The sequence below is a fragment of the Thermobia domestica genome, chromosome 10 (assembly GCF_964235325.1).
Source record: "Thermobia domestica chromosome 10, izTheDome1.hap1.1, whole genome shotgun sequence".
Lineage (NCBI taxonomy): Eukaryota > Metazoa > Arthropoda > Insecta > Zygentoma > Lepismatidae > Thermobia > Thermobia domestica.
In genome coordinates, this window is record NC_137463.1 from 83738250 (window position 1) to 83762210 (window position 23961).

Genomic DNA, 23961 nt, shown 5'->3' on the forward strand with positions numbered 1-23961 from the left:
TTCTTCTGCACATATGTAAGTTAATGGGTGTTTTAAGTCGTCGTACTACTTCTAAAGCATGCTGGTGAGGCCTTTGAAACCAGTTTCCGCTTAAACTCCTAAAAATTTGACTTGATATATTTTTTTCATCAGGAAGTAAAGAATAACTTTAATTCAGAATGTATGAATATAATACATAATGATAAAAAAAGGAAATTTTGGAAATTAAATAATTTCACGAAAACATTTAAAATTATTTATCTCATTTAATAGTAAAAATAATGCCATTTTAGAATACATACTGTAAAATTTATTTTTGTAAGATGACATCTTGCAAGTGGGGTCCTTCTCTATGAAAACATTCCTGCAGTTTCTTCGTTACATTGTTCGGTTCGCACACGGCCTGGAGGTTTCTTTTTCATTGCCGAACCAGTTTGCTCGAAATTACGTATCCATGTTTTCATTGCATGTGCTGGTGGAACACGATCGTGACGTCCTAAATTAAAAGGACTGCTAAATTCTCTACGTGCTCACTGTCAGTGTTCTTGTAAGACGCTTTGATCGCGAAAATACGTTGCGCACCACTCCAAGCATTCATTATAACTAAATGGCAGAGTGTCGTTGACAGCCTGGCGTATGTTATTTAGTGTTACCAAACACCCACTGTTGCCAACACAATTTCCCGTTTCTTTGAATCACCCTTTATTACATTACACACATTGAGTAATTGTATTTAAGGGTTAGCAATTGTACTGTGATCCAACTGACTGACTTCTTTCATGAAATAAAGAAACGGAATAATTGAGAATACAGTTCTAGGAAGTATTTTAATCCTATTTTTTGTGTTTTCATGTCATCTATAAATACATTATTTACGATAATTTTGTCTATGTATGATATATTATGCGTAGAGTATACAAAAATTTTAATTTTGTCGAAAAATTGAAGACTTCTTTGCAATAACAAAGCTTTCTGTAAGTATTCACACGTAAATAATATTAATGTAAGCTTAACTTCCTTATTATCATATAAATTAAATTATTTTTCGTATGTAGTGTACTGCAGAATTTTACAGCAATCTTCTTAATTATTCCTTACAAATTATTACAAATTGATTAGCTTAATATAATATATTGTTGAATGTCTTCTCTTATTAATGCCTGAAAGATTTAGTTTTTATCGTAAAGTATAACTTACCGTTTCCTGTCTATTATGACTCAATCGTATGTGTAACATTTTTTATGGATTTTGTTTTTAAATAAGAGTAAATATACGGAAACCAAAAATTGTCACCGTCAGTGTCTGTGAATTACATTTGTTAATTTAACTCGATAGACCAATACACGTTTTACTAATAAAAGTGATATCCATGATTACATCAGAAAAAACTCACAATTTGACAACACGTCACTAATTCAAAATACTATTTATATACATATTTATATTTATATTTATTTATATTTATATTTATTTATATTTATATTTATTTATATTTATATTTACATTTATTTATATTTATATGTATTAGATTTAATATTTTTAGTTTGACAGTTAACGTAAATAGATCATTAAAAGGCATTGAACAGTGTACTTGCAAAATACTTATGAGAAATGTTTATAAATGTAGATTAATATAGGTACAGATAAAAATAAGGCTATTATTGTTGTCAGAGGTGGAGTGTAGATTGAAATCGTTGTGTTAACCACATGGCTACTTAGTTCAATGTGATTATGGCTAAAAAAGAAAACGAAATCCAACACAATACAACGTTGATATGCGTTGTTGAGGAATTATCTTAACGTATTGAGACTGAGTTACCGGTAGTAGTGCCTGTATAACATATTGTTTTGAGATGATATTAGATCGAAATAGGTACTAATTATTGTATAGTCAGTTATTATTGTCATTAATAAAGTAGTCCACGTTAATAAAATTTATTCAAAATAAAGTGTCTAGTATTATTTCTATGAAAACAGAACTTTGGATATACGGTAATTATAAACGCTGTAGTCATAATTATTTTTATTATCCTCTTTGACTTTGTTTCTGTTGTGTAATTACTTTTCAAAACATGTTCATATAATCTAGTCGTTTGATACAACCTGAAGGATTACAAAGTATTGGTCGACGTGGCCTAACGAATTTACGAAAATTATTCTATTGTATTTGTAGTTAGAAAAAGTCAACCAGGTTAGCTTTTATCTATGGAATTAACATTTACAAAATGGATGTTTACTAGTTTTCAAAATTCTATTTTGTTTATTTAACATGTGTGCCAAACAATAGAATGGGGATCGTAATTAATTCGTTTGAAACAGATATACAATTGTTTCTGTTTGACGTAGAATATTCTATGAAGGTTCACTAACTGAAACCCGTTCGTTGATGTGATAAAAGAACCTGTAGTTGGAGTGGTATATCATGACATACAGTATGTCCTTGCTCATGTATAGTGTAAATAATAGTTCCATGCTTTGTCTCGTTGCGGGTATAACCGTTGAAAGATGGCGTTCTGCATCCACAACCTGTCCAAATAAAATCAACGTGCTTTCATACGCACTGCCGAACAATATCAACCAATCGAAGTATTTCGTTGGAGGAATGGCGTGTATAGTGACGCATCGTATCGAGAAAGCAGCGGGCGATGGGTGATATCAAGAATGTTTATGGCACGACGTGAAGGAACACGTGATTATTCCCGTCCTGGTCAAACACATGTTGTTGCCACTGAGGACAAAGGTATCCAAAGCTACTTTCGCTACTACTACCACAGAGGAAATAACAAATTGTTATTTCCTCTGTGCTACTACTTTTCATCTTGTGACTTTCACATATTCGGTCCTCTAAAGGCGGCGTTGGAAGGTCAGAAGTCCCTTAGATAACGAGGTGAAGGCTGTTATCCGTGAATGGTTCGAACGCCAATCTTCCAAATTTTATATGGACGGTATTTGTAAATTAATCACACAACGTGACAAATGTCTCAACGCTTATGGTGACTTCTGAATCACAAATACTGTAACACATTTATCACGGATGTCTTTATGATGAGCATAAAGAACAGTTAAATACCATTAATACTTTCGCAGACACTTTCTGCAAATATGCATTATTTATTATATTTTAGTGTTTATTATGTAATATGGTTTGGACGTTGTAGTGAATATTTTAAAAATACGCTTGTTTTTTGTATGCTTTTCGTATTAATTACCCGTTAATAGACTTTCAAGTATTGAATTTCGAAGAAGACTAATCAACTGAATTTCTTCCAGACTATTAGTTCTATATTTGAGGACAACACAATGCTTCAGTTGCTAATGCAGGGGGTTGCAGAGTTTACGACGGGAGAACCATTTTTGGAGCTACGGGTGGAACAATACTTATGGGGTTATGAGGCTCCAGTTATTCAAGCTGTCAGCTCAGTTATTCCTGATCTCAGGGCATTTGCAGGGAAACCATTCGGACTGTTGAGATTGGTAAGTACTTGAGATTTGTAGCTGTAAAAATAATTTTCCATTCACTGTCGGAAAGGTTACAAAATACCCAGCCGTAACTTTAACCCATAATAACGTAAGAACCAATGAACATTGTGAGAGTATATTTATACCGTCCTGTTCGTTGTGTGTATATAGATTTCTTTAATAGTAGGAGAAATTCAGTTTACTGATACAAAGAAATAATATTCATAAACTGTCTATTCTTTCCTATATATAGAACATGTAGTCCTACTTTTATGTAATCGCAGATACAGATATCTACTTTTTTTGTGAAAAATGCGAATACTAACAAAATAAAAGGAAAATATGAAAAAGAAATAGTTGGGAAGAAAATGAAATTTTATTAAAATAGATAAAATTAAATTTATCAGTTTAATATCCTACAATTATCCCCTTTAGACTAAGAAATACAGATGATTAAGGCAGGGCCGTGCCGTGGAAAATCAGCGCCCGGGGCGAGAGGATACGACGGCGCCCCCATACATATATTGCAAGCAATTTTTCCTATCTTTTTTCCTTTTTTCTCCCGAATTTTTCGCCCCCCTTACTTCGGCGCCCGGGGCCGTCGCCCCGCTCGCCCCCCCCCCCACGGCACGGCCCTGGATTAAGGCAAATGAAAGATGATGGAAGAATTGGTGGAATGAGTTTGCGGGAGGAAACGAGAGTACCCCAAGAAAGCCCACTGACACGATGTTTTCCATCACAAACTTACTTGGCCAGGGATCGAACCAGGGTAGCGCTGTGCCACCTTGATTTATTAAAGAATTACGTAGTTTAATTATTTTTTTTTTTAAAAAAAGTGGAATACTTGCTGGTAACTTCATCCATTTTTACTCTGGAACTACTACTACTTAAATAATTAATACTTTTCTGACCAGGGTATATACTTACTTATTCAAATTAAAATAAGACGTAACCGTTTCAATAACTTAACGTTATCTTCATCAGACGTTAACTTATTTTAATTTCAATAAATAAGTATATACTCTCATCAGAAAAGTGTTAATTATTTAAGAAACACTGGTGTATCCATATAATGACCTGGATTTCAATGCCGTTGGATTTTTTTTTCTTTTTTTCAGTGAACACGTTTTGATTTAAATAGTGCTTTTTCCCTTCATAATTTAATTGCATACGCCTATAAGATAGACTAACATTTCGTCTATCAGGATTAATAAAATTTAAGTGAATTTTGAAGACTTCAATTTGTTTTATTATTTTTCTCGGTAAGACTGTAGTTTTCGTCCCTCTTTGTTACTTGTATGTATCATTTGCTTATCCCCCCTCTCACACATACAAACACACACACACACACACACACACAAACCTAAAGCCAGATGTGTGCAATATACACATATAAATCTACAGCTGTATACAGATTGTACAGGTGCTTATCGAACCGCATGTGGGACACTTATTTATTTCAGTAAGTTCATGTTCAAACTAACCAAATAGATAAAATAACTTAATAAAATAAAAATATTGTAGAAAAGTTTACTACAATTGAAAATGTACTTGGGTTCGACAGTTGAAAAGAAAGTTACTTATAGATTCATAAATATATGTAATAGTCAGTCTTAACAGAATTTATTTAATGACGTCCTAGCGAGCTATCTTTGCCACTCAAATAGTCGTCATCCCTCCGTATGGGCGAACCTACTTAAAGTAATAGTAACGCTGCTTTTAATAGGCGATTACTTTTTGTTATCAAGTATAACATTGTAATATTGTAATTCAATTACTTGAGTAAACTTCTACAGGGGGTTGCTTGCTTTATTTCCGACCAATTTGGAAACAGTGCGGTCACCTATGTACTTGCGCCAGAAGCATGAAGCTAGTTTCGTCATGAGTTTGCTTTCAGCTTGCAGGTGCCAAGGAGTTGATGCTGATGAAATGTTACCGAAAGTGGACCGTTATTGGGAAGAGTACATCATATGTTTTTTTTCCCACGCACCTTTTTTTTATTATTTTATTTTACTTTTTTTTTTTTTTTTTTTTTTTTTTTATACAGCTGGCTAGTGAAATAGTGTCAGGAAACGTTTAGCCATCGGAGTGACCACAGTTAAAGATATTGTGGCCAGGTAAACACAAATAGGGCCCTTGTAGAAACATTCGACAACAAATGCGACCTGTTGAGGTTACCAGCGAAAGCATCACCTGAGTGCTTCGTGGAATTCGTCGACTGGCAGGCCAGGAAATCCATCACCCCAACGTGACATGTTCGAGAGATTAAATCTGGCATAGTCCATATTAATCCAAAACCTTCTCAGGGTGTACAAAGATAAGGCATAAGACTTTGGGTAGGGGGGGGGGGAGGGGATAGAAAACACTTGCCACATTGGATAATGCCTAGCCGTTATATTTATCATACGCGTAATAGTCCATTCGGGCAATTATGCACCGTTATACCTCTCATAGAGGCGTACTGAGTTTTATCGTCAATGCAGGAAAGATTTCTCGCACGGAATCGTGATTGTCACCACATGAGATTACAAGGGAAAGTTGGAAGTACGTAAGACGAAGTAAAACGTGAAGGTAAATGCTGCTCCTCAATTTGCCGCAAAGATATCTTTCACTTGTGCAGACCCAACAGGAACCAGGCGCAGATCCGCATGGATCAAGTGTCAACCTATATTCTCGGATTTTTATCATGACATGAAGCAAGAAATGAGAATCCATTTTATTCTCTTTCATGCCATGCCTATCAAAAGCTGTGACGCTAACCAAATCGATTTCTGGGTATGTGTGCTGTTAGAACGACATTGCAACCTCACCTTCAATGCCTATGGAAAACCTGCAAGAGAAGTAGGATGGAATTTCCATGCCTATGCCCCAGTGTTGTTTGTTGCAATGGAAATTGCGATATCTGGCGATAATTCACAGTGTCGAGGTTCCAATAGATTATCATCAGTGAAGTTTCTCTCAAAGTGACTGGCCTTCAAAATCGGTCAGGTATGAGCTAAGCGGTAGTGATACGTTATTTGAGAATCAGACTGGTTCACGTGACCAGTCTTGTTTATCAATGTCCAAATTAATTCGTTTCTCTTGGTTGACTTTGAATTGAAAGTATAGAAGTATTTGGCAAGAATATTGTATTTAAATGCCTACTTATGTTCATAGTTCTAAAATCTGATAAATCTCTATCTTAAGGAAATCTTACACCTTTTACTATAGGTTTCAAATTCTTCGTAAGACAATATATTTTTATACGACTATATTGATATGATAGTATATACGAATTAATTATATTTTGTAATTATGAATAAGTTTTAGCAATTATCATTAATAAATAAAATTATATTGGAGGAAGAGAAAGTAAACTTAGTAAAAGTTATCGACAGTTTATATATATATATATATATATATATATATATATATATATATATATATATATATATATATATATATATATATATATATATAGTATGGCGCTAAATTTGTTGTACAAAAGCAGAGGAGTGATTCCTGAGAGTAAAACAAAAAAGTTCCTATAAACATAGGGCGAAAACCCCATCGTTTACGTGTTATAGGCTGCCGAAAACATGAAAAAATGATTTCTACAGGTCCATATGTCCAAAACTATGGGACCTACTGTAGTCGGCTCAAGACTTCACTTAGGAGCTAGTATGTGCTCTATCCAAAAATACATGTTTTAGAATCCTAAGGTACTCACGTAACAATTTTTATGGAGGTAGTTGGAGAGTACTTTATGTCATAGGCTCGTAGTCAAACTCCCTCTATTAAAATTGTTGTGGAAGCACCTCAGGATTCTGCAACACGCATTTTTGGATAGAGCACATACTAGTTCCTAAGTGAAGTCTTGACCCGACCAAGGTAGGTCCCATAGTTTTGGAGCTATGAACCTTTAAAATTCATTTTTCATGATTTCGGCAGCCTATAACGCGTAAACAATGGGGTTTTTGCCCTATGTTTATTGGAACTCTTTTGTTTGTTTTACTCTCAGGAATCACTCCTCTGCTTTTGTACAACGAATTTAGCGTCATACTGTAAATATATATACACCTGTGTGTGTGTGTGCGCTAATGCAAAGTATGCAAATGCCATATATAGCGTTAATAATATTCTTCACATCTAAGAACTTGATAATGTCTTGTTGAACAGTTGGGGTAATTAATTTTTAAAAAAGTTGCTCCAGAATTTTTGGTGCTCCAGACTTTAAGTCCTAGTAAGCTCCAACCTAGAATTTGTCTTATGTATTTAATTGGAAGTAAATTTTATAAATAAAATAAAGCTTATGAAAAAGAAAGTAATTTTTTAAAATTTTGAAATATTTGTGAATATGAACTCTTTAATAATGTTGAGCGCCATGCGCTGTTTATGTCCCAATTTGAATATCTTATCAACATTAATGGCGTTCTTGTTTAAAAAAGGTATATTGTTCTGGAAATGAGTTTAACCCCAGCTTCTACGCTACTTTCATGTAAACGTGATTATTTTTTTAAAAAAAAGTCACGCTCTTGTGTTTATCTGACTATTAAATGAAGTTTTACTTTTTAGCTGCTATGAGTAATTACCACCCTGCTAAACTCAACGAAATTAATTACAATTAATTTACATTATTAAGTGTAAAACTGACACAATAATATCAAGTGTAACAGAAATATACATTACATTCCTCTGCGTGATCAAGTTCAAAACTAAGATATTAACGAATTTGTTCTGTAGTGTATTAGTATGGAGAATTAAGTTATTGAGTTCAATATTCCATTACATTTTTTGTAGAAGTAAAAATGTACGTGTTTTGTAGGGCTTGTGAAACCTAATGTAAAAGACAAATATTCCTTCAAGGTAGATAGTATGAAGGTATAAGATTACCTCCCACAAAGGGTAGAGAAAATGAAATGAAATCTTTAAGTTTTACGTCCCACGGTTATGCCGGTAAGGCTAAAAGAGACGGTGATGATGAGTAATGAATGAAGTGGTGGAATGAAGAAAGTAAGAGGAAACGGGAGAACCCGAGAAAACCCACGAGCACGGTGTTTGTCCACTACAAAGTCCGAACCAGAGACCCCAAGTACCGGAGATGAACGCTCTACCACTGAGCCACCGCGCCCCCACAAAGGGTAGAGAGTATCTTACAACGTGTTAACTGTGTAAATACAACATTACGTCCAAAATCTTGTTCCTTTAGAAGTTATTATAAACATTGAATTATATTATTTAATTATTAGTATTAAACAACTTTAAACTTTTTGTTCACTATCTCTTCATGCTCAAAATGCTCCAAAAGTAATAAAATGGATTATTACGTAATTATTTTGTAATTTCATAGTTGTACATAACATTCAAGGTTATGAACAATAAATTATTAGCGTTAGCAAAAAACTTTGTTAAGTTTGTGACCTTGCGTTAATAGAAATGTTATGATCATTGCCTTATACTTAGAAAAGACTTATTTTCATTTCTTAAAACAGCGAATTCCTTTCACACTTGTACCTTCTAAGTTTTACTAACGAAAAAGAAACTATAAAACCTTGCTCAGTTGGCGGTAATTGTTAGACATGAGCATTAAAATTACTTCCTTCCTAATTTTTTTTCCCCACAGATTTTATCATTTCATGTTTTATTGCTCGGTGCTATGCTCTATGGTACTTTCCTTGCGCTGTTATTAGACATGTAATTGCTTTATTTAATAAAATTACTATGATGTGAAAATAAGCAATATATTTCTACAATCATCATCACATCTTTCTCTATAATTGTTATTACGAGAGTCAGTCAGAAATTTAGTTTCACTGCTTAAGAAAATAAAACAGAATAGAAATTTTACAATAACTTTATTCGTATCGTGAAGTTCCGTTCGCAATCTATTTTTCAACGTAATTACCTCCGTTATTTAAGCATTTATCGAGGCGTATGCCTTCTGCAAGGAAATCCCTTCCAATACCTGATAACCATTCTTGGGCTGCAGCTTTCACCTCGTCATTCCTACTATCGTTGCTTTAAAAGTTCGTCGGGACCAAACACATGGAAGTTACACGGTAAAAGCTCTGGGCTATAAGGAGGGTGATCCCACACTTCCCACCTAAACTTTGTCAGAAGTTCGCACGTTTGTTGTGCTGCACCACTTCGCGATAGCTTGATGTGACATTGTATTTCCACCATACCTTCATGCAACTGTTAATATATTTTAGTACAGTTAAACTTTCCGCCCCCCCCCCCAAAAAAAAACGAATCCCTGCACGCATTTCCAATTTGGACGCCACTTGCAGCTGTCGAGACATGTTTACGACTGATTATCAAAACACTTCCACTTGCCTCGTGAAATCCGCTACGTCACACGATATAGCTACATGTCTACAGTGTTACCACACAGTTTCATCAAAATAGCCTTTGACCGAAAATATTTACGAAGGAGTGCAACTAATTTTCTGACTGACCCACGTATTTTGTGATGTTTGGAAATCGTATACTGAAATGGGCTGACTGTTTTCATTTCAGAAAACTGGACTTGTACAAAACAAATTGAGTGTTCATACAGGAAAAAACAATTTGAATTTGTTGGGCATTGTTGCCAGTCATAACAATAAAAAGGATCTAAACATGTGGCATGGAGATTGCGATAGAATCGATGGAAGCGAAGGAACTGTTTTCCCGCCACTTTTAACTCCAGAAAGTGACGTGCAACTTTATCTACCTTTACTATGCAGACGGTTTCCTTTTGTGTACAATGAAACCACTTCGATGAAAAATGTAGATGGATACAGGTTTCGTATAAGAGATGATGTATTTGCATCTGAAGATGAAAATCCTGATAATGAATGTTACTGCGCTGGTCTCTCAAAGTGTACACCTCAAGGACTGTATAATGCACAGAGCTGTTTGTTCCGTACGTATATTATTATTATTTATTACATTTAGAGTTACATCTCAGTCTTTTGTTTTCAGATTTTTCAGAATACAAAACACGATATAAAATGTTGACTTAAAAAGGCGTCTTCGTTCTATGGCTTTATTGTTATTATTTGTATATGAAATTTGCATTAATTTGGACTCTTTCTATCCCAGGGTAAGAAAAACAATACAAGAAAATCGGAAATACAAGTAAATTGTACGTCTTTACCTTTCTTTTTTATTTGCATTTCATAAAATTTAGCGTCCTTTATCAGCACCTATATGAAGCCTGTAGTTTAAAGTGGAATGTAAACCACAGTATTACGTTCAAATTTCAACGCTATCTCACTGAAGTTGAACTCGGAATCTCGTGTACAAAAGACGCGCGCTATAGCCACTAAACCAGTGAGGGTGGGCAAATATTTGTAGTTAATGTATTATTGTACATTTGTATCTCATAACAAGGAGTCTTATTTTACGTGCTTGGAACATTTCTCAGTTTCTAGGATGTGATAATTTCATATTCGGGTCAGGTTAATCAATATGAGGGATAAACCCGTATGACCAGTTTTCTACCATACATTACAATATATATATATATATATAAACAATTGATTTATTTCAATGTAATTATTTTATATAAATATTCATGGATTGAAGAATTTAGCATTGCATACCAAAAGGTTTGACCCAAATAGAAATCGAACTCACGACCTTACAATTATAAGTCCTGCGCTGTACCACTAAGCTAACATGAATACTCCTGCCGAGCTCCTTCTGAAGAAATATAACTCAATTTCCAAGATTGACAAGATCATATCCGTTGCAAATGTTATTCCTTCTCGCTTGTCTTTCTGATTGTATACTATGAATGCGAGAACTATATTCACTATCTTTCCTTTCATTGGAAGTGTTTTTTTAAGGTTTGGAAACGTAGCTGACAAAACCAGTATGCTCTCACGTGTATACATAGTTTCGACATACTATATCATTAAGAATTTCAATGAATGTTACTTTTTTCTACTCTTAATAACATTTCAACATGTCTTATTACACTTAAAATAAGAAATAAACACTTTTGTATATTTTTTCCCAATTTCGAAGGTTGGCTTGGGGACTCGAACCTGACATCTTTAATTTACTGTTTCCGAAGATATCTAAAGTTGGACTTAAATATTTTAGCTCAAAATAACCGTAATCAATGCACTCACTCTTTTTTTGGAATAGGGTGTATATTTAAAATATAATAAGTTGGTGCGAATGAAATATCCGTAATTTCCAAACGATTTATTACTGCAACTAATGGAGAGTCTATACTGTGCATCGAGCGAAATGTGGTTACGCATAAAAGGACACCATGTCTGTTGACCATTTCTAGATACTTGTGGATAATTTGCGGTGCATTTCATGGACTTCAGCACTGTAACGATCTGCATAGATGATTTCACCTCACCTGAGAAAGATACGATGGATCACTTTCACCATAGACCACCTTCCGTTGTTTAAGAAACAGTCCTGGTCGTTCATCACGATCCAACTAGTGTTTCAACACTTTGTCTTATAACAGATCTATTATTTTTAAAAACTTATAAAAACTGACAATCCAATAAAGGAAACTTTCCAGGCTATTCCTTATTCTCAGAAAAAAAAAATGAAATGAAATCTTTGAGTTTTACGTCCCACGGTTATGCCGGTTAGGCTACATGCATGCAAGGAGACGGTGATTATAAGAAATGAATGAAATTGTGGAATGAAGAAAGTGGGAGGAAACGGGAGAACCTCGAGAAAACCCACGCACACAGTGTTTGTCTACCACAAAGTTCACTTGGCGGGAGCAGGGTTTGAACCCGGGACCCCATGCACCATTATTCTCACAAAAATGCACGTCTCTATCAGTTCTTGTTGGCCAGTACCAACTTGTGTGGCATCCATGATTCCAATTTTTTTTTTTACCTTACAGATTGCATGTAGCCGTAGAGTGATTGTGATGTGGTGCAAGCTTAACTTGTCTGGAATGGCACGAACTTTTTTTCTGAGGGCTTGCTTCCACGGTGTTTCTAAGGAGCTCATCCGAACAAGTTGGTCCGTGCTCAAATGCACTGTTTATTTGCTATACCAGTTCAAATTCACTTATTTTTTATTTTATTTATTTATTTATTTATTTATTTTTATTTTACTTTATTTTTTATTTATTATTTTTATATTTTTATTTTTTTCTTTTTTAAATTGTATTTTATTTTTTATTTATTTTGCGGCTGGCTGTGTAGCAGATCCCAGTTTGAATCTGAAAGGAAAATCTCTCGTAATGGTGTATTCTCCTTGGTAAACTTTCATACGACGCTGTTCAACCACACACTGCCTCCTGACTGTCTGGATGCCCCAAACTGTTTGCTGGGCGTGTACTGAGTTTTTGGCGTTAGACGCGTGATCTTAGTTCATCCCTGTGTAACGTTGATGAGACGAGTTTCTCATCAGGCGTCAGAGTAGACATTTCTTTGGCACCAACCTAATATATATTGTTGAAAAATTACACATTATAAGGGAATTGAAACTATATTTTAAGATCAATTGTATTTTAAGAAATTTATATTCGGTAACACTTTGAACTACTCTTTATATTTTTGTGTCACTTTTTAATATTTTAAGACTGACATATTTTATTTCTTTTGATACAGATGCTCCTATTATGATATCATTTCCACATTTATATGGCGTAGATCCTTCACAATATAAAAGACTAGATATACGACAATCACAGGCAAAAGAACCGGATTTTTATCTCGATATTCAGCATGTGAGTATATGTTTGGTTTTTCGTCAGCACTTAGGTATATTGAATTCATGCCAGTCTTTCTATTTTGAGGTCCCTGTTATCAGTGATGTCAGAATGCTTAACTGAAAGATGAAAACTTAAAAAGATGACTTTCAGTACATTCATATTTCCTTATTTTCATCTTGCATTATTTTTGTTTTATTTCATCGTATTCATTTATTTACTCTTACACCAGAAAACAACGAAAGTTACTAAGAAATACAAGGTTTCAGAGGAATATAAGGTACCGGCAAGTCACTGGTAAAAATTAAAGTTTTATCGTATGAATCTAAGGGAATAAAGATTCTCCAGTGTATTGATTGTTGTACTGAACATTGATTACATTAAGAAAGTTTTTTCTTTTATTGTAAGTGAAAAGAAATAAGTTTTTACCGATTCGACTTCCCTCACAAATCCCCTTTCAAGATGCTCATTTTTTTCCCTTTTAAGAAATTAGTGTCGTATTTATTTAATTAAACTTATGTTATCCTCAGACTTAATTAAACAGCGTGTTTCAAGAACTTATTCTCAACATCCCTTTCATCAGGAAACAAATTATTTGCTTTTGAGGTGGAGTACAATCTAATATTTGAAATGTGTAGTGCAAAGAAAATATTCAATGACACATTTTCACTAAAACCTAATTTTATTATAATGTATCTTTTTTCCCTCCCTTCAAACTATGCAATATTCTAGTAGAAGTGTTGTTCAACGTTTTTATATTAAGAATAAGAATGTTCTGCTTTCTCAAACTTGACACAAGATATTACTTTTGGGTTCAGAGATGCAAGAATACAAATTATAAATCCTAATCAATCAGATTTATTATAGGTACCATTTGTTGTGAGCCACTGTTTGTGTTTAAGTATATATTAGCTGTAGGAGGTAATACTGCATATTTTCAGTACTCAAATAATGGATGAGTTTCAAATTATATCTCAGTTATAGAACTTCAGAATTTTATTCCTATTTTCCTTTCGTAATGCTCAGTTTCTTTTCTTCACTGGGTGCAACTTTTTCGTTGTAACACCATTGCATAGTGGTGCAAGCAAATATTGAACCGTTCTTTTCGTACACAATGCATCTCCTTTCCTTACAAAATCATTAATATAAAGGTGATAATACAAAACCATATATTATCGGTTTAGTCCTAGATACAGCCCTATTCAAAGTATTGCATGAAATTACATTATTAATCAAATATCAAACAATAAAATGCGTTGAAGTAGGTTAAGCCCGTCATTACAAGTTTGCTAATATTACATTAGCAACTCAAATGTAAGTTCTGTGGTTCACTTCACAGCATTGAAGAAGTAAAAAAATAGCATAACAAGTTTGGTTGGAAAACACTGTTGCATGTCTACGATAAATATACCATCTTTTCATTACTGATTCGGAAAATTTTAAAATAGATTTACTTTATACCATTCAAAAATTAATATATTTTGCTTGAGATGTATTAGTTCGTGGTTAGAACAAAGGGATGGTCAAGTAAAGTGCTATAAGACTTCATCAGGTAAGAAGATCTAGTGTTTTTCCTCTTTTCTGCTGAGTTACATATAGGGGAATTTGGAGCAAACTTACAGGTATGCTTTCACGCCTACTAGCAAGCAATACAGATAAGTAGGTTATAAATGCAAGGTTAATGAAAACATCAATGTAATATTTATTAAAATAAAACATATAATAAAACACGATATTCTCAATTTTACGTCCAATTAGATTTCATTAGCGTATACTTGTCTTGACACGAGAATTTACATTTATTAGTTTCCTGCTCCATGCGGAACGTGGAGAACTTACAGAACTGAGTTTCGTATACTGTGAGATCGTAAGTCGTGCAAGTAATAAAAGAGCGTATAAAATATCAGTGATAATACACTTATATAAGCTTCATTTGTAGCATTCCTAGAAAATTTAGCTATGTAAGAGAGAGCCAGCAGGGTGGTCTTTGTCCATTCCATTGGCTAGAAACAGAGAAAAGAAGAAGTAAGCCACTATAGTGTCATATATTGAGGTTCCAATTGGTACTACGTTTAGATACTAGTACTGGCAGTAGCATCATATAAGAAGTGGAAAAATAGCGCACTTCCGGACTTGACTATTTCTTTTTGGAGTGAAATTTCCTTCACCTAAAAGTATCAAATACAATAATAAAGATGGTTATAGATATCACTTCCGGGGCTCATCACCCATAGAACTGTATTTATCATATAATGATTTTTTTCTTTTTATTTATTACGAAGAATAACAGTAATTTATGAAATTAGCCTGTCCCATTTTGCCTATGAGCTTCCCGAAAAAGAAAGAATGGAAACAAATTAAACAGTTACAATGGTAGTTTTCTATTATGATGACGGGTTTCTCGTGTTTCATTTATTTTTGCATGCTTTTCTTTCCTTCCTACCTGATGATTCGTGAACAAATGTGTTTACAGCGTAATCTTCTTCTAGTTGTGCCTGGTAAAATGTTTTAAACTAATTTTTAACGAATTAGTATAAAAATAAAAATGCTCTTGGAAGTACCACACTTATGTCATTGAAAAAGTATTAAACTATAAATTATTCTAAAGTTTGTAATTGGGGAGAGGGGGGACAGTTAAAATATATGGAAATCTTCCAATACATTTTTTCACATGCAAAGGTTTTTGCGATAGCTATTTCTGTGGGTTCTTCATGAAATTAGTGGAAGCAGGTTGGGGGTTATTAGGAGTGTGTGAAGAATAAACTTACATGAGACGGTACTTCTTCAAAAATAAATAAATAAATAAAATGAAAATGTCCATTTTTTATTACAATGAATAGTAAAAAATGATAAAATAAAAGTATCTTACATGTTTGACGTTGTTTTACTGAGTGTAACATAACAATTAAGACTGTCGATGTTTCGAAATTCATTTTGATACATGGACTCTAGCTTTATAAACAGTTATTAGTAAGGAAGTTACCAATAAAAGTGGTGTAACAGACTTAAGGTGGATCACTACCCGGAAGTCAGTATAAGCATTAGTTCATTGCCTTAACCAATGCGTAACAAATGGCACATATTATAAGTATTGCACTATAAAATAGAGTTATGCGTTAGCTACAACATAAGATACTATTTCCTGTGCTTTTGTATTCTGTTATCTAAAAAAGTAAGATATAAGAGGAAAACTTGATGAGTTTTAAGATGAGTACGCAAGATGGCACTTGCTGTTCGATCTTGCTACTCCTGTGCTCAGTTTTATGAAATTTTTACTTATAAGCATAAATTATTTTACAAGTAATTATCTCTTTACGCAATATGGATATTATATGACCGTTTTTTGTGTTATGTTTCACATTTTATCCAAATATTATTCTAAGTTTAAGGAAATAGTTTTAGCGGCTAAATCTCATGCTTGCGCAGGACGCCATAATGCTTCGTTGCCAAACTTGCATGTGTACTGTTGCAGTCACAGTAGCAGGGCAATTTCCTGTTAGTGTTTGAAGTCCAGAGGCGGGACCTGTGAATTGTGACAAAACTATTATAATTAATAAAAGTTTAAAATGGGGAAACGGGAGGAATCATATAAAAGAAAAAAGAATCCAACTCAAAGTAGAAGGTCGAAGAGCCAAAGGAAGCGAAAAGAAAGGGAGAATAATTTTAAGAAACAGCTAAGCGCTTTTCAATTTTTAATTGTTTGTTGCTACGTAAATATTATACACACGTATAATATAAAGATAGTTTATTTTCACTATCATTTTGAACGTTAAATATGTAATATGTGTTCTTTCTTCTTTTCCTTTCCTTTCTTTCTTTATTTTTTATGAAATTTAATTTGCTTACGTAAAATATTATATCTTCTTGAAAATAATTTATTTATGTTTTTGAGCTTTCGTACGTACACGAGTAGTTGCCTGAACCCGTTAGTGGAAAATACTAATTCATTTCGCTTACTAGGGAAGGTCGTGGGGTGTTACTCTGACTTCATATTGATCCTATGCTCAGTCGACTCCTTTTTACATATGAAACAATTAGGCAACCGGAGAAATCCTCAATAGCAAGCGTGTTCGAATTATGAGCGTTAAAAGTTCAAAATCGAACAGTTCTGAAAAAGTTTGAAGTAACCATATTTTGAGATACACGCTTCATTTTTGGTACTGGAGTGTTTTCTTGGGTGCTCGACAGAATGATGAGGTCAAAATGTACGTATTTTGCAAGATAAGGGAACTTATTGAGAAAAGGTTAAAGCTTGAAGGGTAATGGCGTTTTACAACTTGCAAATTGCCAACTGTTTGTCACACCGGGTCAGTAGGCCAATAAAATTTATTTGCCACTCCTATTCTACTCTATTGTCATTTGAATGTCACTTTCCTGTGTGGCCACCTTAACATTGAACAATAACATATGTCTTCGAAACGCTTTGCCGTGGAAGTAATGTGAATGGGACTCCCAATCCAGCCGGCCTTTGAGTGTTATGAAAAGATTTAAATATTTCAGTTTAACATCCAACGAGTATGCCCTTTAGGCTAAGGAAGACGATAATTAAGGCAAGTGAATGATGATGGAAGAATAGATGGAATGAGAAGAACGGAGGAAACGGGAGTACTCCGAGAAATCCCATGGACATGATGGTATCCATTGTGGAAGACCGTGTTTCAATATTTCACCACTAACCATTTAAAAAAAAAATCAATGGATTTTAATAACGATTGTTTGAAAATAGTGACCAAACTTCAGGCAGTATTTTACGGTATTCCGCGAGAAATGTGACCAAAAAACAAACAATCGCTAGCGATGATGTGTGCAAAACAGCGGTTTTCTCGAGAATAAAAACCACCTGTTCACAACTTTGAGCGCACATTCCCGTTAACCATTTTTTTTTTTTTTAATTTTTCGGTCTAGTTTGTCGTTGAATGTCTTAGAATATTCCTTGGAGTTGGCCCAATGTTTTCCCATAATCGACATTCCAATTCACTGAAAACTAAGCACATGGCTACCGATGAAATATTAGAACACCGTATTCTGTGATGCATAAGCATTGGCTAACAGGGTCGGAGTACCGCTCAGGTTTGTTCCGCGACAGGCCTCTCTGGCGCTGCGCGAGCTCTTTGGATCGCCATTTACGCATGACTAACCACAAATGAAATACCGGTGGTATAAATCAATATTTGTATTCACTGTCAATGTCAGCCTGTAGTGGATAATTTATTTGATTTAACTTCATTTCAACAATAACCTGATTTTCGTTTTCCATATATGATACTGTGTTGTAGTGCGCCCCAGTGCAATTTTTTTTTGCTGAACAGCTGATCCGGATAAAACAACATATTGGTGATAGAGCGTTTTTTTTTTTTTTTTTTGTTTGTTTGTTTTAGAAAATATTGGTCTCACTCCTAGCTACAGAAGGGGGAAGAACATTACAATATAGATAATCGTACACGACATTCTTCATTGAATTTTGCACGCCTGACAAAGCGTTTCCGACACTAATGTTATTATTCAATTTGAAGGTGGAGGGAAAGTGATATTTAAATGACACTACAGTCGAATAGGGGTAGCAAATACATTTTATTAGCTTATTGGTCCAGTATACCAAATGGGAGGCAATTTGCAAGGTGTAAGACACCATAAGCCTTCACCCTCTTCCAAATAATTGCCCTTATCTTGCAAAATGCGTACGTTTTGATCTTACCACTGTGTTGAGCGCCCAAGAGAATTCCCTGTTACTAAAACTGAAGCATTTATCTCAAGAAATGGTACTTCGAACTTTCTGCAAAATCTGTTCAATTTTGAACTTTTAACGCTCGTAATTCGAATACGCTTGTGATTGAGGATTTCTCCGGTTGCCTAATTGTTTCATATGTAAAAAGGCGTCGACTGAGCATAATATCGATACGAAGCCAGAGTAACACCCCGCGACCTACCCTAGTTAGTATTTTTTTAAAAAAAAGGTAAAACCTACAGCTTGAATTATTTTTTTCCTATAGAGGAAAGAAAGTGTATATATAGCTTCAGTTCAGAAACGCAACGACTCCTGTAGAAATGCAAATCCTTTTTCTACTCCGGAGCTGCAGTGGCTCCGTGGTAGAGCATTAACATTTTGTACGTGATGTCGCTGGTTCGATCTCAGCTTTGCCAGGTGAGCTTTATGTGTGTGTGGGTTTTCTCGGGGTTTCCCGTGTGCTCCTACTTTTCTCATTCTATCATTTCATTCATTCTTAATATCACCGTGTCGTTTAGCCTACATGGCATAACCGAGAAATATGTTTTTTTTCTGTAACGTCCTATTATTGTGCTTCGAAGGAAACTTAGACGGGAGAATTCATACTTGAGCTTGTTATTGTAGAAGATCATGTGTTATATGAAGTACAGCAATCAAGATGCAAAAGCAAGTACTTGCAAAAAACTTGGAGAAGTGAAGTAGGTTAAATGAATCACTGATTGGAAAAAGGGAATAAGTGCATCAGACCTAAGTTTTCAATAACGCTAAAATACCTTCTCGAGGCGTTGTTTGCATTTGTTGCAAAAAGTGTATAATTGGTTACTTGTAGCAAAACAACTAACAAACACTAAGACAACAAGAAAAATATTGTATTGCAGCACTGCAATTGGTTAGAAAAGCTTAAAAATGGAAAAAATATTCCCTTTTTCCAATCAATTAAAGTTGGATGCAATTCTAATTGTGTGTAGGGTATGTAATGTGCAGTTTATGATAGAGAGCTATGAAAATGTACGTTGAATGCAATGTTGTATGCTAATCTTGGATATATGTATTCGAACTATCACGAATGTTAGGCTTCTAACACTTTTATTGTCACCGTTCGTTTTTCTGTACAGCACATGTTATTCGTACAGCAAAAAACTTAATACAATAGACAACTGAACAAAATACGTAGCAAAATACGTTGTCACAGTAGAATGGGTTTACATAGGGTCCTATCCGTCTGAATCTTCGTTTTCTACAGTTTCTTGGTCAGTGGTTTTCCATGAACAAATCGTCCTATAAAACTGTTTCTATTGGTCAGGTATGTATTTGATGATTTGTGAAGAATCGTTGATCTTTTTCTGATTGATCGAGACTTGCCAATCGTATGCATTTGACGTTGGCAGTGGAACATTTGTGACATTACTTTTCAGTAATCGAAAAATATCAGTTCTTAATCCATTGATAAACTTATGAGCTCGCACATAACCTGGAATTCTGCTTTGTAAACAGTGTCTCTACTTACTTGAAATTTCACTGTTTTGTTCACAATGCTCCCTGATGATTTGTTGTAAAACGGTTGCCACCAATGTTCAAAATGTAAGATTTCTTCATTGACAACTTCATAAACCTGAAATGGAGAATCAGTATTTCTTGCATTCGCAATCATATGGCTAAACTGTGCTGGTAAATAAATGCGATTGTGTCGTTTGAGTTCTGGTTTGATTACGGCAAAATTTCGGTCACATGGTAAAAATTGTGACCTCTGACAGGCAAATATTGCAGTATAGTGCTTCACCGTTATGACACGGTCAGGCTGAAAAGCATTCATGTTATTGAATGATTGCAGTTTTGACAACCACTTGTATCACTGAAAACATGTAAATCTGTAACTGACTGGGGCAAAAAGTTCTCTATAGATTGTGCAATGCGAAAAGAAGGCGAAGTATCGTAACGACAGCACAGGGCTCTGGTGGTTGTCTACATACACACAGTCTCACAGTTGTGGTGGTGTCCTGTAGTGATTGGAAGAAGGAAATAAGAAACGTAATTATTCCCTTTTTCTAATCAGCGAGAGATTTTGTCTTCTACCTTGGTCATATACAGTTGCCCAAACATTCCTATTTTCTACTCAGCGATGTAACTATCTTAAAGGAACACATCTACTATCTCAGGTTAAAATCGCAAAAAATTGTACTTATTCCCTTTTTCCAATCAGTGGTTCAAATATACTTGTAGATTTTAATAAAATTAGCTAAAAATAGCTCGGTAGATAAATCACCTCTGACGTACGAGATAGCTGGTTCGATCGCACTTCTCGCCATGAAAACTTTATGTAGGACACATAGTATGCGTGGATTTTCTCGGTGTTTTCCCACTTCCTTCAGTCCACCATTTCAATAGTCACCATCACTGCTTTTTTTAGATTCGGAATATAATCGTGGAATATTAAACTAGAGAATTTCAAATAACGCCTTCGGTACCCTAACACCCGTGCTAATCGCGTAGCTTTACTCACTACGGGCCTTATACAGAGTCGTTCTGATGCGTGATTAGTGCCATACTAAAGCCTTCGATTAAAATATGTTTCCTGCAGTAATCAGGCTTTTAGTATGACGCAAACCATACGTCAAAACGACTCTGCATAAGGCCCTATAAGTCTTAGATTCCTCATTCCACCTGGATTGTGAAACAAATCTGCCTATGTACGTAAGCAACCTAGTAAAAGTTGGTAACAGTTTTCATTTAACGCAGTTTAAGCCGTATTTTGCCCAGAAAACGCTAGAATATTAGCCATGATATTTACACCCCTAAACTAAAGCAGCTCCGAGGATTGCAACTTCGCCTATAAAATACAGTTTTTGAACTACTAAGAATCTGTTTTGTCCTATGTACCCAGGTAATGATTTTGTATTTGTACATATATTCTTAATCTGCACCGTAGAGATATCTAGTTATAAATAAATGTATAACGTTCCACTGCCATTCTCTGAGAAACTATTATCATAAAAATTATATAATTTTCCTCTAGAAGCAAATTGACTTGCGCTTTGACCTGAAAACGCTGGAATTTTAACCATGAAAATTAAGCCTCTAAAGTAGAGCTACACCAAGGATGGCAACTACGCTTATAAAATACCATTTTTGAGCGTACTGAGAGTCTGTTTTGTCCAAAAAATTGAAATTTATGTAATGATTTTGAATTGGTATACGATTTCTTAATCAGCGTCCTAAAGACATCTAGTTTGAGAGAAATATACGCATAACGTTTTATGAGTTGAAACAATCACCTTTGATCCAAGAATATAATTAATTCACATTTTAAAGCAGGTAGTATTGAGTAAAATGGAAATAAAACTCTCATTTCTCTTCGTAGTAAATCATGTATAAAATGTGATCGTGTCTAAACACTTTTCTATCCTTAACTCATGTGGCAACATCGCATGTGTCGCAATGTGCTCTGCCATCTATTGAGAAAGTTTTACCCTAATGGTGACTAGCGATCCAGCTTAATTTAATCTTACTTTCAGATTCAGGTTTTAAAAGAGAAAATAGGCTCATAGGCTAAAATTATGATTTTATATAAATTTTTCAATAGTGTTACCACAAAGGAAGTTGAGAAAACCATAAGGAATCTGAGATGTTTTTATAGGCCATGTCTTACAGCCTCCTTACATAATCAAAGACTAGGGATATTCTAAAAATTTCTCTGCATATCATAAAATATATCATCTACGTAGAAGTTTTACCGTTTCAAAGAAATGGAAGAAAGTTACTTGGGCTTACGCCAACATCAGATTTCAACAGCGATCTTGAAAATTTCAGATAGATTTTAGTGACATCCTTCTTTGCTAAGGTATATGAATATTTTATTCTATAGAATTATAAATCGTTTTTGTACTGCAATCTAGGCATTTTAGCATAATTACTAACAAAATGATTAAGTTGTCCAAATATGACAATGGTTACTGATTCTAGGGCTACAGTTCTTGTTTTATGATCAAATAGACTCTATATTGTAATGCCCCACGTGATGTAGTGAATAAACAATTCTACACGCCAGTGTTTACAAACACCACCACGTGGTTTGGCAAGAGGATTCCACACCAGATGGATCTACAGTCACCTGCAGACGACGGGCTTCTGGCCCCTCCCATGGAGCAGAAGATGACCACGGAGCAGCAGCGCCAGCACCACCCGAGTAGCCCTATAAATTGGCTGGACAACGGCAATTCTGTACCAGTTTTCTGGGGACCCTCCTACTGTTTGCCACGGAACATTAGGAGTAACCTAACCCCAGACCTCTAGTCTGCTACGGGACTACGCATATCCTATCTTCTAGCTTAGCTTGCTACGGGGCTCTGTTGGCCACTTAACCCTCATCTGCTTGCTAGGAGCATTGGTTCCTTAATTCCCCTCTGCTCAGTCTGCTACGGGGCTCTGTAGAGATCCTGTCTGCGACCTTATGGTCAAAGACTGCCTATAACTAACCTTGTATACTAGAGAGATTATTTGTACAGTATTTTGTAAAAATACTTTTATAGTGAAACTTTTATAATAAAAGCCGGTAGTGGGAGTCTATTCCGGACACACTTTTTATTAACGCTCTACCTATATCTATATGGGACAAAGTTTTACAATATAATCAGAAATAGCTTGATTCTGTAGATCACGATTACGTAAGCACTTGAGTCTGTCAGGGATTAAACATAGAACCTGTACTTTTAACATTATTCATTAATGATTCACCTAACTCGGTTAAAGCCTCTAGGCAATTATTTGTTGATATCTTAAATATTAATGTTTATGATCTTAAATATAAATGTTGAAGTTCCGTCAATTAATATTTGTGAGAAATTATAGGAAGATATTAGTATGCTGACTGAAGTCTGCAACTGGGAGTAAAGAAAATAATAGCGACAAATGTAAATCTGTGTTTTCTTCACGAGATATGCAAAATATATGTATATAATTACCCTACTCACTTAAGACTTCTTCCATAAGAAAAAAATGGGAAATATCTTGAGATTATTTTCTGTTGTGCATGAATGTTTACTCTCAAGCATTCTCGTTTTATTTAGCTGCATTTGATCTATCTATTGATTTAGGTCTCATCTTTGAGCAATTTTTTAGGTAAACAAATATTAAA

General features: G+C 34.6%; 1 protein-coding gene across 2 annotated transcripts in view; it reads left to right on the top strand.

Moving 5' to 3' along the window:
* The window catches only part of LOC145662517 (scavenger receptor class B member 1-like), an 83035-nt gene that overhangs the window by 57207 nt on the left and 1867 nt on the right, over positions 1–23961 (top strand). For both annotated transcript variants that reach the window (XM_081728172.1, XM_081728171.1), the window contains exons 5-7: positions 3250–3453; positions 9937–10324; positions 13005–13123. In XM_081728172.1, the coding sequence (XP_081584298.1) occupies positions 3250–3453; positions 9937–10324; positions 13005–13123 (711 nt within the window). The remainder of the gene's footprint in view (positions 1–3249; positions 3454–9936; positions 10325–13004; positions 13124–23961) is intronic.